The sequence below is a fragment of the Camelus ferus genome, chromosome 7 (genome assembly GCF_009834535.1).
Source record: "Camelus ferus isolate YT-003-E chromosome 7, BCGSAC_Cfer_1.0, whole genome shotgun sequence".
NCBI classification, from domain to species: domain Eukaryota; kingdom Metazoa; phylum Chordata; class Mammalia; order Artiodactyla; family Camelidae; genus Camelus; species Camelus ferus.
In genome coordinates, this window is record NC_045702.1 from 9,174,803 (window position 1) to 9,191,001 (window position 16,199).

The 16,199-nt window shown below is 35.7% G+C and overlaps 1 protein-coding gene across 3 annotated transcripts in view; it reads left to right on the top strand.

Moving 5' to 3' along the window:
* Positions 1–490: 490 nt before the first annotated feature.
* The window catches only part of KLHDC10 (kelch domain containing 10), a 48,622-nt gene continuing 32,913 nt past the window's right edge, over positions 491–16,199 (top strand). The window contains exon 1 of one of the 3 annotated variants that reach the window (XM_032483332.1): positions 491–890. In XM_032483332.1, coding sequence (XP_032339223.1) covers positions 722–890 — 169 coding nt within the window. In that variant the 5' untranslated portion in view covers positions 491–721. The remainder of the gene's footprint in view (positions 891–16,199) is intronic. The other 2 variants (XM_032483333.1, XM_032483334.1) reach the window with 2 other exon arrangements.

Consider the following 16,199-nt stretch of genomic DNA (forward strand, 5'->3'; position numbering starts at 1 on the left):
GCTTGAACATCTTCCTACATTTGTTAACCAGGTTTAAAATTGTTTGCTTGGGATCTGGTTTATACTGAGTAAGGGAGGAGTTCCGCCAGTCGACGGAAAGACTAGACAAATAAAACCTAGGAATACCTCATTCTTGTAGTCAAGCTTTGACCCCGCCCCTGGTTTTTTCCCCCTCTTTGTGTATGTCAGGGAAAAGGATCTCAGTCTGTAAAGCTGGCGGAACACTGTATTGTCCTCAAACATGTGTATTACGTGCGCGTCTTGTTTCTGATTTCAATGTTTACAGGGCAGAGTTCTTGAATCCAGAACATGCCTGGAGTCGGGGCTGCCGCCGGGACTGCCGCTGGGACTCTCTACAGGCGTAGCCTCGCTCACTCGGCCTTCGATTGGCCCGCCTGATCCCGCAGGAGTCCTGGCGAAGCGGGCTCGCTTAGCGCGGTGGATACGAGTGATGAGTGGCTGCTTCTGCCTTTCTCTCCCCCCACTTTTTTTTAGCCATAGCTATGGTTACCACGTCTCTCCCCGCCTCCCTCCACCTATCAAGAAGACGACTGGCCATTGGCTGTCTGTCACCAAGTAAGTCAGTCATTGGCCGCAGGTGAGACCGGGCGCTCCCCCTTCCCCTGTCTCCTGGGTCTCTTGAGGAGCCCAGGAAGGAGGCTCGGCTAGTGCCGCCGGGCCACGGGCTGCCGCGACCGGGCTGCGGCAGTCGTTAGCCGGCATGTCGGCCGCCCAGGGCTGGGACAGGAACCGCCGGAGGGGAGGAGGCGCCGCAGGTGGTGGCGGCGGCGGAGGTAGCGGGGCCGGCGGGGGCAGTGGGGGCAGCGGGGGTCGGGGGACTGGCCAGCTCAACCGCTTCGTGCAACTCTCCGGGCGGCCGCACCTGCCAGGTGAGTCGTGGGGCACGATCCTGACAGCTCGCAGGCGCGGCGAGAAGGGGACTGCTACCTTTTCTTTTCTCCCTGGCTTGCTTTTCCTTGGGAGGAGGAAAGGCAGGCCCACGCATAGCAGAGCGACCGGGGCTTAGAAAAAAGGAAAGGTGTCTTGGAGGTCAGGGAGGGAACAGGAGCACAGCGGGAAAAAGTATTTTTGCTCTATTGAAAGCTCTGTGCTAAGAGTTGTGTTTTCTTTTCGAAGGAGAGGACGCTGTCTCATTGACATTCCCAAATGTTTCGCTTACTCGGTTTTCAGTCTCGTCCTCTTAGGCAGTTTGATCTTGTAAAAGAAAGACATTGGCGCCTAGCTGTGGGAGATTATTTTTAAGGAGAGAAAAGGGAAGAGCATTCCAAAGAGTGATTTTGTAAAAATCACCTCGAGTGTGTAAGAGTTAGGCATTCTGAAACAAGAAAGGAGACGGGGGTTGGGGGTGTTGGAGGTGGATGGGAACAGAACCAAGAAAATTAGGGAAAACTAGTTGAATTATTAATATTTTGGAATGTCCAGAGACAGAATGGATGGTGTGTTTGGATTTAACGGGAGAAAATGAAGATCAAGAATATACTTAGCGACAAAATTATGTTGTGTCTACCATATGAAAACATCTGATTGAGAATTGTAAAAACATCTACCCAGTGTGATTATTTCACGTTTTTGCCTACAATTTCTTAGCCTTGTGTTCACATGCCTTGAAAGACAATCAAATCGATGTATGTGCGTAGATAATGGGAAAAAAGCTACATTTGTGAGTGAATATTCAGTACAGTAGAATGAAGGTGTACTGCCCAAAATGTCAAATATTATATTGAAGGAAACTATCAAGAATGATGTGTTAATCATTCAGCATGTTTTTTGTGAATAATATTGACGTTGATTTTATCAGTGATATGTTTGGTGATGAGTTTGGAGAATATGATGGTTTTTGAATTGTGTTTACTATTGTGCTTTGTACTTCTAAGTTGTCAAAAATTGTTATTTGATTAATTTGAAGATAAAAAGGGAATTTTGCACTTTCAGTGAGACAATTGCTTATGTTTGAGATAAGGTTATTGATGCGTGCTAGAAATGCATATTAATCCATTTATATGCGCCACTGAAATGAACAGTGAAGCAATTTTAGTCATATATAAAATACACCAGGAGTTGGGTTTGAGATGACAGATAGTATCAGACTAGGTATTCTAGAATTGTTAAATATGTGATCTTTAATATGAAAAAGAAAAAAGGAGAAATCTTTTTTCTCACCCCAAATTAATAGCAAAAATTTTCATTTTTGTGTATTGACAGGTGAGAAGATAAATTTCTTACCAAAGATATCATCAATTTGCCTTCTACTACTGCAATCTTTAAGTCTTTGATCTTAGATTAATTATATCATAGGCTTCACATAGGCATTCCCAGGCTCTAAGAATCTGGTTGGTGCACTTCCTCACTGCCACCACCTGATGGCAGTGGAAGCCATGATTTCTGATAAAGGGCTTAGGTGTGGAGCTTAATTCTGCATTCTCTTAGCACACAAGGCCAAGAAAAGCCATTTGTCCAGAGGTAAAGATAAACAGTATTTAAACTGAAAATTCGTGCAATGGGGCCATCGGCTCTTCTTTATGCTTTCTTTTCCCCTTGATGGGCATGTCATTCTTCCTTCCCCAGGCAGGAAGCCTCTGACGTTTCTTCACTCTCAGAATTGGGAACATCTGATATTTCAATATATACTCTGAAATTCTTTCACACCAATTCTTTATTTTTCCAAGCATTGAATTTTAAGCCTTCCCTCTCCCCTTGATTGAAAGGTTTTATTTTGAGATGTTTAAAAAGATTTTAGGTGATAGGGAGGGGTAGAAATGTCTAGGCCCATTTTATGGCTGACCTTGGAGGTTAAAAAATAGTAAGTTTTTGTAGCTAACTTTCTCCCTCCTTTGAATTCTAATCCTCTTTAACATTTTTTATCCTTCTCTACCAAGATGTCCAGATACTCAGCATTCAGAACCCTTGCTTACTTTTTGCACATCTACCCTCTGTCCAGCCCCCTATGAAACAAAACAAAACAACCTGATCTTGGAGTGTTCTCTCTTTCAGTGATAGCATCTTTATCCATGCAGTTATGCGAACCTGAAACTCAAGAATCCTCCTTAACATTTTCCTCTCCCTTGCATTTAGGATATAATCAATCACCAAGTCCTATTTATTTTATTTCTGCTATAACTCCAGTCCTTGCTGCCATCATCCCTCACTTACGTCTCCTGCAATAGCTTTCTAAGCAGTCTTCCTGCTTCCACTCACGTTTGTACAGCACACTCATCTTTTGTGAGCGCAAGCCTGTTCTCTTCTCTGCTTATAACCCTTTACTAGCTTTTCATTGCTCTTAAGGTAAAAATCCTTAACATGGCCTAAAATGCCCCTCTTTAATTCTCTAGGTAATCCTACATCACGTTCTCTTGCTCTTTGATCTTTTTCCACCTCCTTAGACAGATCATGCTCCCTTCTGCCACAGGGCCATTGTTCATGCTATTCCATCATCCAGGAAATCTCGTACTCCTCATTCTATTCTCTTTTTTTAAACTTCTCTTCCACTGGATCTCAGGTTGATCACACTGTTTTTCCAAGAAGTCTTCTCTGACCTTCTGTTTGTTCTCTTCTCCTTAATAACACACTCATAGCACCACATAGTTCTCCTTGGGCATAATTACTATTTGTGTGTGATTCTTTGAAATGGCAGGATTTGATACTCTTGATATATATATATATCAAGATAAAAAAATAAGACTATATATCAAATATATATGTATATAGATATATACATATACACACATATACATATATATTCTTAAATTCTAAATATGTTGACATACTGTGTAAGGAATTAAATTCTTGTGAATTTGATTGCTTAGTGTGTTTCAATTCCCCATAGCTCCATTGACTCTGGACAAATGGATAAAGTCAGGTTTTTAAATATAAAAATAGTACACTATACTTCACAGAGCACAAATGATATTTTGTGAAACCTTGTTTGAGCAGCGTCTTTCCTTTTTGCTGTCTCCTAAAATACAATAGTAGTTATGCGTTTGCCCCATAGGCTAGGAAATTCATAGCTTCTTAGTCCTGGATTTCTACTAACTCATAATCTCTATATACCCAGTAAAGAATGGGGCACAGTGCTCTTTGTAGAAGAGGTGTGCAGAGGTGCAGCTTGGGCAAAGAGGTCATGGGGACAATGGAATCTAAGTTACTGTTGTGATTTACCTGTATGAATTTGAGTAAATGCCATGTATAAGCTGGGAAAACAGTTAAACATTGTTGCTAAGGTAGGAACTAGAAAACTGACAGAGAGGAGGAAAAATATAACAATTGGTAAAGCTGTGTAAAAATAATGCTGAAAATCTTAACTTAAAAATTTTCAATGTGATTTATGTTCATGATATAAAATCCAAATGGTACACATGATAAAAGGCAAATTTTCCTTTTTCCTTTGATCCCAGCTAATTGCTTTCCTTCCCTAGAAGCAACCAGTTTCTTGCGTATCTTTTCCAGAAAGGTGTGTGTGTGTGTGTGTGTGTGTGTGTGTGTGTGTGTGTGTGTGTGTGTGTAGGATGGGAGAGAACTGGTAGCATTTCTTTGTTTGGATGGGCTTTTAAAACGTTTACTGTCTTTCTAATACAAAGGATGATAAAATAAAAATCCTGTATATAATTTTGCACATGAGTGAGTCTGTTTTGAGAATAAATTACTAGAGGTACAATTGCTGGATCAAAGGATATGTGCTATTTAAATTTTGATTGATATTGTCAAATTGCCCTCCATAGAGATTGTACCAGTTTGTGTTCCCCTATCGATGGTGGGGTACTGGCTTTCCATACCTTTGGTAACAGCGTGGGTTATTAAACTTTTTTTAAATCACCAATTTAAGAGGTATATTTTTCTTCATCTTTTTCAGTAGGTCTAAGAACGATACAATCATAATTGTTAGTTATATTGTAAAATCTGCTTCTATTTCTATTTCATCTGGTTACATTTTTTGTCATTTTTCTGTTGGGTTGTTTAATATTGTTTATAGGAACTCTGTTTTAAGGAAATTAGTCCTTTGTCTCAGATAAATGTTGCAGATATTTTTCAGTTTCGTTTGGCTTTTGACCTTGCTTATGGTATATTTTTTCAGCAGAAATTAACATTTTTTGTAGTTCTAATAATCTTTTTTTTAATTTTAGGTTTTGTGTCATAAGAAAGGCCCTCCCTATTCAATATCATTTCTAATTAAAATTAAAATTCTTATTTTTTCCTGGTAATTTTATAATTTTATTTTTAAGTTAAATGCACTTATTCATACAAAATTTAAGTTGTGTAAAGTATTGCAGTAGGAATCCAAGTTTGCTTTTCTTGCAGGTGGCTATCCAGTTATCACAGTATTGAAATATTGCCCGCAGGTGTACTTAGTTCCTACATATAATTTGGAGTTCTATCTGGGCTTTTATTATGTTTTATTGATCATTTTACCTACTTATACCTGGTGACCCATTATTTGATTATAGTCCTCTTTTGTTCTAGTCAGCTTTCCTGGATATTCTTGCTTATTGCATAAAACTTAGAATTAGTTTTTCAAGCATCCCTCCACAATCTTGTTGGTATTTTTATTGGTACTGCATTATGTTTATAGATTGATTTAGAGATCATTGATGTCTTTTTGAAGTTCAGTCTTCTGTTCAGGAACAGGGTGTACATTCATTTCTTGTTGTTCAGGACTTTTGTATCCCTCAATAATATTTTAAAAGTTTTTTTTTCATACAGACCTTTTACATTCCTTTTGTGTTTATTCCTTGGTATTTTATCTTTTGTTGCTATTGTAAGTAGGGTTTCTACTACTATTATATCTTATATCTTATTGTTTGAATATGATAATGCTACTAATTGCCGACTATTAATTTTGTACCTAGCTACCTATGGAATTCTAATACTATCTGTAATAGTTTCCCACTGTTTTTCTAGGGTTTTGCAGTTAAATAATCATATCATTACCAAATAAAGATAATTTTATCTCCTTCTTTCCAGCTTTTATATTTCTTTCTTTCTTTTGTCAAATTGATTTGGCTAGTACTTTCCAAAAATATTAAACAGTAAGATAGTATTGGATCTTTGTCTTATTCCTGACTTTAATGGGAGTTTTTTAGTGCTTTCCTGTTAAAGTTAGACCTGACTTTAGATTGAAGTGTACATATTATATTAAAGTAGTCAGCTCTTAGCATCTTATTAAGATTTTTTTAAAATACAGAAGTACATTTTCAGCCTCTATGGGAATTATGTACTTTTTCTTTTTGTATCTACTATTGTAGTGGATTGTACTAATAGATTTACTGTTACTGGACCATCTTTGCTTTCCTGAATCAACTCACTTTGTTATTGTGTGTTAATATTTTAATGTGCTGCTGGGTTCTGTTTTCTAGATTTTATTTAGAAATATTGCATTGCTCCTTATAAGCTAAATTGCTTTATAGTTTTCTTTATTTTATCTTTGTTGGATTATGCCACTTTCATAAAAAAAATTTTAAGTTATCTTTCTTTTTCTACGCTTTTTTTTTTCTTTCCCTCTCTGGTTTAATGGCATTGAAGTTAAAAGTTTGGTTGAGTTGCCTATGAAATTATTTGGACCTTGAGTATTTTGTGGGGAGAGTAGCTTTTTGACAATTACCTCTCTACTTGTATGGTAATTCAACTTGCTTACAATTTATATCTTTGAGAGGAAAGTTTGCTAATTTATATTATCCTAGAAAATAATCCATTTCATCCAAGTTTTCAAAATTATTTGTGTGAAGTGGGCAAGATACTCTTTTATGATTAAAAAAAATTCTGATCTGTGACTATGTTATCATTTTATTCATTATCACTTCTTATTTTGTATGTGTGAGACCTTGCCCTTTTTTTTGTTTAGAACCCACTCTTGAATTTTTAAAAAAATCAGTTCTGTTATCTTCTCTCTTTTCTTATTTATTATTTTTGTGTTTCATTGTTTTAAATCCCTCCTTTAGCTTTCCTTAGGTTTATTTTGTGGTGGTTTTTCTGTCTTCTTATGTTAGATGCTTAATGTTCTTTTCATTCGTTCTGTTTAAATTATGAGTTTTCTTCAGAACCCTATTTGAGTTGTGTCCTGTAGATTGTAGGCTTCTTGTTGTAGTTATTTTCTAAATATCTTGCAATTCAATTAAAAAAATTTTATTGAAGTGTAGTTGATTTACAGTGTTACTTTCAGATGTACAGCAAAGTGATTCAGTTATGCATATATGTACATATATATTTTTTCTTTTTATATTCTTTTCCATTATATGTTATTACAAGAAATTGAATATTCCCTGAACTATACAGTAGGTCCTTGTTTTTTTTTAATCTATTTTATATATAGTAGTGTGTGCCTATTAGTCCCCAACCCCTAATTTATCCCTTCCCACCCTTTCTCCATAGCTTTTATTTTCTATGTCCATGAGTCTTGTTTTTGACTTGTAAATAGAATTTGTATCATTTTTTTAGATTCCACATATAAGTGATATCATAAGATATTTGTCTTTCTCTGTCTGACTTACTTCACTTGATATGGTAATCTTAGGTCCATCAGTGTTGCTGCTAATCATATTATTTCATTCTTTTTATGGCTGAGTAGTAGTCCATAGTGTGTGTGTATATATATATATATATATATGCCACATATTCTTTATCCGTACATCTGTCGATGGACATTTAGGTCACCTCCATGTCTTGGCTATTGTAAATAGTGCTGCTATGAACATTGGGGTGCATATGTCTTTTTGTATTACAGTTTTCTCTGGATCTATGCCAGGAGTGGGATTTCTGGATCACTGCAATTCAATTTTTGATTTATTTTCTTTAGCACAAGAGTAGTTAATACTTTTAAACTTTAACATTCCCATTTTTATGATTTTAGTAGCTTTACTTGAGGTATAATTCACATACCACACAATTCACCATTTAAAGTGTACAATTCAGTGTTTTTTAGTCTATTCAGCTATGTGTAGTTATTACCACAGTCAATTTTAGAACATTTTCATCACCTCATGAAGAAACCTTAAAGCTGTCACTCTGTTCTCTTGCTTGCATTCTCTCCCACCCACTGTCCCAGCCCTGAGTAACCACTAATCTACTATCTGTCTCTATGGATTTCCTTGTTACGGACTTTCCCACGTGAATGGAATGATACAGTCTTTTGTGAAAGTTTATTCATTTGATTCAGGTATCAGTTCTTCGTTCCTTTTTTTTTTTCCAGTAATTCATTCTTTTTATGGCTAAATAATAGTCCATTTTATGGATATACCACATTTCGTTTATCCGTTGATGGACATTTAGATTGTTTTCACCTTTTGGCTATTATGAATAATGCTCCTGTAAATATTTGTGTACAGATCTCTGTGTGGACACATGTTTTCATTTCTCTTAGGTATATACTTAGGTATAAAATTGTTGGGTCATTTAGTAACTTTCTGCTCTGTGTTTGATCATTTCAGGAACTGTCAAACTGTTTTCCAAAGTGACTGGAATTTTACATTCCTACCAGAAGTGTAAGAGGGTTCCAGTTTCTCCACATTTTTGCCAATACTTGCTGTTATCAGACTTTTTTATTCTAGTTATCCTAGTGGGTATGAAGTGGCATCTCGTTATAGTTTTTGATTTGTATTTCCCTGATGACTAATAATGTCAAATATCTTTTCTTTTTCTTTCTTTTCTTTTTTTCTAGCTTTTTTGAGGTATGATTGACATTGAACATCTTTCTATGTTCTTGTTGACTAATAGTATGTCTTTGGAGAAATGTCTGTTAGATCCTTTGCTCAATTTTTAATGGAATTACTTATCTTTATTATTTTAATTATAAGGGTTCTTTATATATTCTAGATACAAGTCCCTTATCAGATATATGATTTACAAATATTTTTCCTATTCTGTGTTTGTCTTTTCACTTTCTTAATTATGTTCTTTGAATCATAAAAGTTTTAAACTTTGGTTAAGTTCAATTTATCTTTTTTTTTTTTTCTTTTGTTGCTCTTGATCTTGGTGTCATGTCTAAAACTCCTTTGCCAAATCCAAGGTCATAAAAACTTACCTCTGTGTTTTTTTTCTAGGAGTTTTATAGTTTTGTTCTAACATATATGTTTTAATTCATTTTTAGTTAGCTTTTATGTTTGGTATGTGGTAAGGGTTATCTCAACTGGCTGTCCTGTTGTGCAAGCACAATTGTTGAAAAGACGATTCTTTCCCCGTTGAATAGCCTTAGTATTCTTGTTGAAAATTAGTTGACCTTTAAACATATGTAGGTTTATTTCTGGACTTGATTCTATTCCATTGATCTATATGTCTGTCCATGTGCCAGTACCATACTGCCTCAGTTACTGTTGCTTTGTAGCAAGTTTTGTAGTCAGAAAGTGTGAGTTCTCCTACTTGATTCTTTTTCAGGATTGTTTTGGCTATTTTGGGTCCCTTGTAATTCCATGTTAAGTTTGAGAATCAGCGTGTCGATTTGTATGAAGAACTCAGCTGAGGTTCTCACGGGGATTGTGCTGAATCTGTACATCAGTTTGGAGATACTACCATCTTAAGAACGTTAAGGTTTCCAATCGCTGAATATGGGTTTTATTTAGATCTTCTTTTATTCTTTCAGCAATGCTTTATGGTTTTCAGAGTTCATCTTTATCTTGTTTGCCTTTCTCGGTCCTGTCTTGCAGGTCCTTGACTATGTTTTCAGCAATGTTTGTACTCCTTTGTGCTACTTCCAATGAAGATTTCATTTCTGCATTGGTTTTGTTTTTTCCTTCCATTTATCTTCTGCTCTCTGCCTGCTAATATTTCATCTCTATTATCTATCTTCCTCAAGATAGACTCACTTAAGTCTTTTCTGCTACTGAAGCAGAAATTTTGATAAAACTTACTGTCTTCCACCTCCTACCACCACCACTATAAAAGGAATATAAGCTCTCATAACAGCACACACACACACATACATACATACATACATACACTGGAATACTACTCATCCATAAAAAAGAATGAAATTTGGCTGTTGGCAGCAACATGGATCAGATAGAGAAAGACATACTATATGATATCACTTACATGTGGAATCTAAAAAAATACAATAAACTAGTGAATTTAACAAATAAGAAGAAGACTCACAGGTATGGATAATAATCTAGTGGTTATGAGTGGGGAGAGGGGCAATATAGGAGTAGGGGATTAAGAGGTACAAACTATTAGGTAGAAAATAAGCTACAAGGATATATTGTACAACATAGGGAATGTAGCAACTATTTTATAATAGTTATAAATGGAGCATAACCTTTAAAAATTGTGAATCACTGTATTGTATACCTGTAATTTATATAATATTCTATATCAACTATACTTCAATAAAAAAGGAGTATAAGCTCATTATTAAAATTTGGAAAATATTGAAAACTTGAAACAAGGGGAAAATCATCTATAGTAATTCCAGTTAAAGACGACTATATTAACATTTTGATATTTGCTTTCTTCTTAGTTCTTTATTAGTGAATTATGTTTATTCTATATTTTATTCTATTTATTTTTATTTTCTATACAAATAATTACATATCACTTGTTAAGGTAATAACTTCCTAATTGCCAAATCTATTAGATGTCTCTTAGTCTTAATCCTACCCAGTTTCTCTAGATTTTGATTTTGACACCCTCAAAATAGAGGCTGGGAATACATAGTATTGGACAAAGTCTCTCTTCCTAAAGAACTCTTAGTTATCCTTTTTATTGCTTGAACTTCTCATTAGTTTTCCTTTATCTGTCCCTTAGTATTGGTATCCAAGGATATATATGTTTGTTTGTTTCCTTCCTTATTCTTTTATTTTTCCAAGGGTAATATCATAAATATCCTGACAACACCCAAATCTATCTCCAACTTAGACCTCTTTTTCTGGCCTGTTTGCCAGTGGTTACTAGACATTACTACCCAAGTGACTGATGAGTACAAGTCTGAAAAAAGTTTCATCATCTTTCCTGCCAAACCTATTCTTCCTTCTAGGCTCCTTATTCTGACTAATTTAATGGCTACTTCATCAATTTAGTGAATCAAGGCAGAAATCTGGGAATCACATTAGAGTCCTTTCTTTTGCTCACCCCTTATCTAATTGGTCACAGTTTTGTCGATTTTTCCTCTTTACCCTATCTTTTCTGTCTGTTCTTTTCTATCTGTCTAACCTCACCATATATGTCTTTCATTTTGTATTTCACCTATAGAAGTATTTGCAGTTAATTGCCTTAAATTGTAACAAGGTAGGTTGAGAGGGAGTTTTTTTTTTTAAGTTGCAATTTTCTGCAATACTACACTGTGTCATGATTCTGCACGTACCATTTTTTCTTCCTAGATTGCCATTCTCCTAGTTTTCTTCTAAGACCCACCCAAGTATACTTTATACAGCTTTTTTCTATTCTCTCTTTTAAAACAAATAGGTTACTGGTACTGAGTAGTTACTGTGTGTCTGACCCTGTTCAAGGTGTTTTACAGCATTAATTTATTTAGTCCTCCTAACTTTGTGAGGTAAGTAACTTTTTTATCACCTTCTGTGATGAGGAACTGAGGCTTAGAGAGAAGCTACAGAATTTGCCCGAAGTCTATATAGGTAATAAATGTCAAGGTTAGGATTCAAACCCAGTCTGTTAGAGTCTGTTTTGTTGTGCCTCTCCTTTGTGCCACCATCTTCCTCTGTATGTACAAAGGATCATAGTACTTACACTGAATTGCAATTACTTGTCTTTGAACTTACCTGCTTACTAACTATAGGCTTCTTAAAGGCAAAAATAATGTGTTATTCTCTGTCATCTTCCACAGAGACTAGAATACTTCCTCACTTATAGCAGATGTTTAGTAAGTGTTTATTGAATGAGTTAGTGATTATATTATGAGTAGTTAGTGTCTATAGTTATTCATACAGAAGAGTTGAGCTTAGGTTATTTTACATTACATAAGTCTAAATATACTTTTTTTTAACCTCAGAATTTGGTACATACAATTTTTGTATGGCTTTTCCAAATACTTTCTTTTCATGTAGAATTTTATGTTTAATATTAACAGAAATAGTTGTTGCATCCTTTCATCTGTACCTTGATTCCATCCCTGCCTGCCTTTTTGGAAAATTTACATTATTACCACTTCTCTGTTCTCGTCTTCAACCTCTTTCTCTCCATCAAGTTGTCCCTATAGCATTTGAGCTTGCACAAGTTTTCTCTCTCTGGTCTCTCCCTTTTCTATCATAGCCAAGTCTGTGAAAACATTGACTAGAGTTGCTATCTTCATTGCCATACCTTCCCATTGTGTCTTTGAAGTAGCTCTTGCTAAAGTCACAGATGACTTAGTGTTGTCAAATCAAGTGGATGTTTTTCAGTCTCCATCTTACCTGATCTCTCTTAATTTTGAAACATCCTTTTCCCTTGTCTTCCCTGGCATCTGGTTTTCTTTTTACATGTCTGGACTCTCATACTTAGTCTTCTTTGTCAACCCTTCTTCTACTACCAGGCCTTTAAGATATTGAGATTCTTAAGTCATGGTCCCATGCCTCTGCCCTTCTTTTTTCAACTTTTTTTAGGTATTCTCTGCCAAATCCGTGGTTTTTAGTTTCCATCCATATGCCTGTAAGTAAGGTCACTTTGTAACTTCTGCCTAAATCTCTCTTTAGGGCCATGTATATGCCTTTCTCTAAGTCTCCATGTATATGCCTTTTACCCCTCAAATTCAGCATATCTAAAACTGAATTTGTGACCTTTCTTTTCAGTGTGAAGGGGAGCCTTTGGACAATTTTAAGTGATGTGATTTACATTTTTTAAAGCTCTGTCTAGCTGCTGGGTGGAGAATGGATTGTGGGAAATGGTAAAAGTGAAGCATAAAGGCCATTTAGAAAAATATTGCAGTAGTCTCCTAAAAAGATGATGGTGGCTTGGAGTAGGGTGCAGTGGTATAGGTAGTGAGACGTGACTGAATATGAAATATATTTTTAAAGTAGCATTAACAGGATTTACTGTGAGCCATGAAGGATAGAGGGGAATCAGGATGACTGATACGTTTTTGTCTTGAGCAGCTGGGTGGATGATGGTGTCATTAAATGAGAGGGAACAGCCTGGAAGAAGCAGGATTGTAGGAGTCAATCAAGAGTTCTGTTTTGGCTATGTTAAGCTTGAGATGCCTATTTGACCTCCACGTAGAGGATATAGGGTAGGCAATCTTTATATATAAATCAAACTCAAAGAAGAGGTGCAGGCTTGGGATATAAATTTTGGAATTATTAGCATACAGATGGTATTTAAATCCACTGATTGGATGAGGTCACTAAGAAAGATTAAATAGAAATAAGGGCAGAAGACTGTAACTCCTGAAGGTGAGAAGGAAAGGAGAAGCAGGTGAAGGTCAGTAAAGTAGGAGGAAGACCAGTGCTGCTTGGTTTCACAAAGGCCAAGAGAGGAAAGGCTTTCAAGGAGGGAGAGATCACCTTGTCAAATGTGCTTGAGAACTTGAGTAAGGTAAGGTTTTAAAATGGTGAACTCTGTAGTACTGTTACCACAGTGCTATAGTTATTGTGGATAAAGTAGGCTTTTGTGGGCTGGCCCAGGGTCTTATTAACTCTTGTAACATGGGAAAATATATTCAGAATTACAAATCACAAACTGACATATAAATTTAGAATTTTGAAATGCAGCATAATTTTTTTCTTTTTTTAAAAATTGAAGTATAGTCAGTTTACAGTGTATCAGTTTCTGGTGTCCAGCACAATGTTTCAGTCATATATATACATATATATATTTCTTTTCATACTCTTTGTCATTATAGGTTACTATAAGATATTGAATATAGTTCCATGTGCTATACAGAAGAAGCTTGTTGTAAGCCTAATTTTTAATAGCCTATATGCTTTTTAAGGTTCACTCTGTTTATTCTCCCTGAACTATTTTTAAGACCATCCGGGGTTTTTTTTGTTGTTGTTGTTGTTGTTTTTTGGTGTAGGGGGAGAATTAGATTTATTTATTTTTAGAGGAGGTACTGGGAATTGAACTCAAGACCTCATGCATGCGCTCTACCACTGAGCTATACCCTCCCTTTGGCCATGTCTTTTTTTTTTTTTAAGTCTTAAGTGTTTTTGAACCTCCAGGTCATTAGATTATTACCAGTATCTATACTGGGCAAACTTGTAGAGCACATAGAATTTATGCTCACTTAAGTATGCGAATATGATTTCTTATTATTGAACTCCTCCTTCCCTGCCCCTCTTTTTTTTTTCATTAATTTTTTTTTAAACTGAAAAACACTACATAAACATGATAACATCAAATAGTATACAAGGGAGACAAAAATCTCTCTTCTACCCCAGATCCTTAGTTCTCTCATCTCTCCCCAGAGGTATCATTAGAGTTTCTGGTGTATATTTCCAGAAATAGAATTTGAATATATATGCATTTGGTATATGTTATCTTTATTTTTAAACAAATTAAAATACAACATAAAGTATTTTTTCTGCACCTGTCTTCTTCTTTTTTCCTAAAACTATATTTTGAAGAATGTTCTATATTATCATATTTAGATTGGTCTGATTCTTCTTCATGACTGAAAGTATTGCATTGTATGTACGTACAGTAATTTGCAAGCCACACACTTGATAGATATTTAGATTGTTTCTGGTCTCCTACTCTTTAAAAACATTGTGCAATGCATAGTGGTAAGTATTGCCCACTTGCCCTTTAATATCTGTTTTTTTAAAGTTTTCTTCAAGTTACAGAACTTAAAAACTCACACAGTTTTCTCTTTTACTCCCATTTCCCTGCTAGTCATTAAGTCCTTATGTTTTATCCCCACATAATATTAGCCAAGCACTTTTATAAACATTTACTCATAACCCAGTGAGGAGGTACTGTGATTGTCCCCTTTTCATAGGGAGAGAAGCTGAGGCCCAGAGGATAAGACCTTGTCCAAGGCAGTATAGCTAACAAGGGACAGAGCCGGGGTTTGGATACCACGGTGTGGTTCCAAAGTCTATGCTTTATGCCACTCTGCTGTGCTCTTCTCTGGTACCTCTCCTTCCCAATTATCCTGTAATTCAGGCCTTCACTGGCTCAAATTGGACTGTAGTAACACAGATATCCCTGCTTTTCCAAAGTTTGCTTTACGCAACCTTACTTTTAAGAAAGATCTACATTAGTACCTGTTTTCACTAACTGAATGAAATCTTAAGAGGATTTTTGCTTTTATGAAAATAGGTGAAAAGTGAAAATGGGGTTCAGCGTTTATTTTGTAGCGAGCCCAACAGCCCAGAGTAGCACCACCAAGCTCCTTCCCCAGGAACTACACTGGGCATCAAGCTGCCATAGCTTGCACTGTGTCTGTGAGCATCTGGCTTTATTGAGATTTATTTTGTTTAAAGGTAATTAAGGCAATTGCTTCTTTGCATTACACCATTTTGGCTTAGGAAGGGTTTCATTAGGAACACTCTACTTTAGGATAGCAGGGGAAACCTGTAATGTTTTTGTCATTCTCAGTCTTCCTTTCCTGTTTCATTCTATATACTGAAACAAGATTAATCTTCCTAAAGCACAGCTATGATTATTGCTTCCCAGACCAAAATCCTTCAATGGCTTCCTGTTGCATTCAGAATTCAGCCCAATCTCATGCTCTTCCCTGTTATGCTATATTGTCAGTGAATTTGCTCCAAGGTTTATCTAAGGTGTGATCATTGAGTTGTCTGTAAGACTAGCTAGTGAAATCAGAAGTAGTTTTTTGCTAGTAGACTAGCAAAAAAAAAAAAAAAAAAAAAAGAGGTAGATAGTCATTGGAGTTGAATGCTGCTTATTAAAAAAGTTGTTTCCCTTTTTACCCACAGTAGCTCTTTCCATATGGTTTCATCAACAGTGTCAACTCAGTTAATTTGCATCAGATGTGATTGATCAAACAAACGCTAACCACAAACATCTTAGTGTCATGTAAAATAAATTCCTTAAAATACATATGAACACACAGACCTGAAGCCGGAATATGAAATTTCTAATATGAATTCCAAACGGAGTGCCTTAAAAAGAGGTAATATATTTAGCTTTAAATACACATGGATATACAAAAGAAAACCATTCAAGGAGAGAAATAATTTCTTAAAGCTACATCAGAATTTTTCTACTCAGTTAAGATTTTAAGTTCAAAACTTATCTGTGCATTTATAGGAAAAAATGCTTCAATGCAGATGTTCTTGTGAAGTGTTATCTTTTGAAATTTT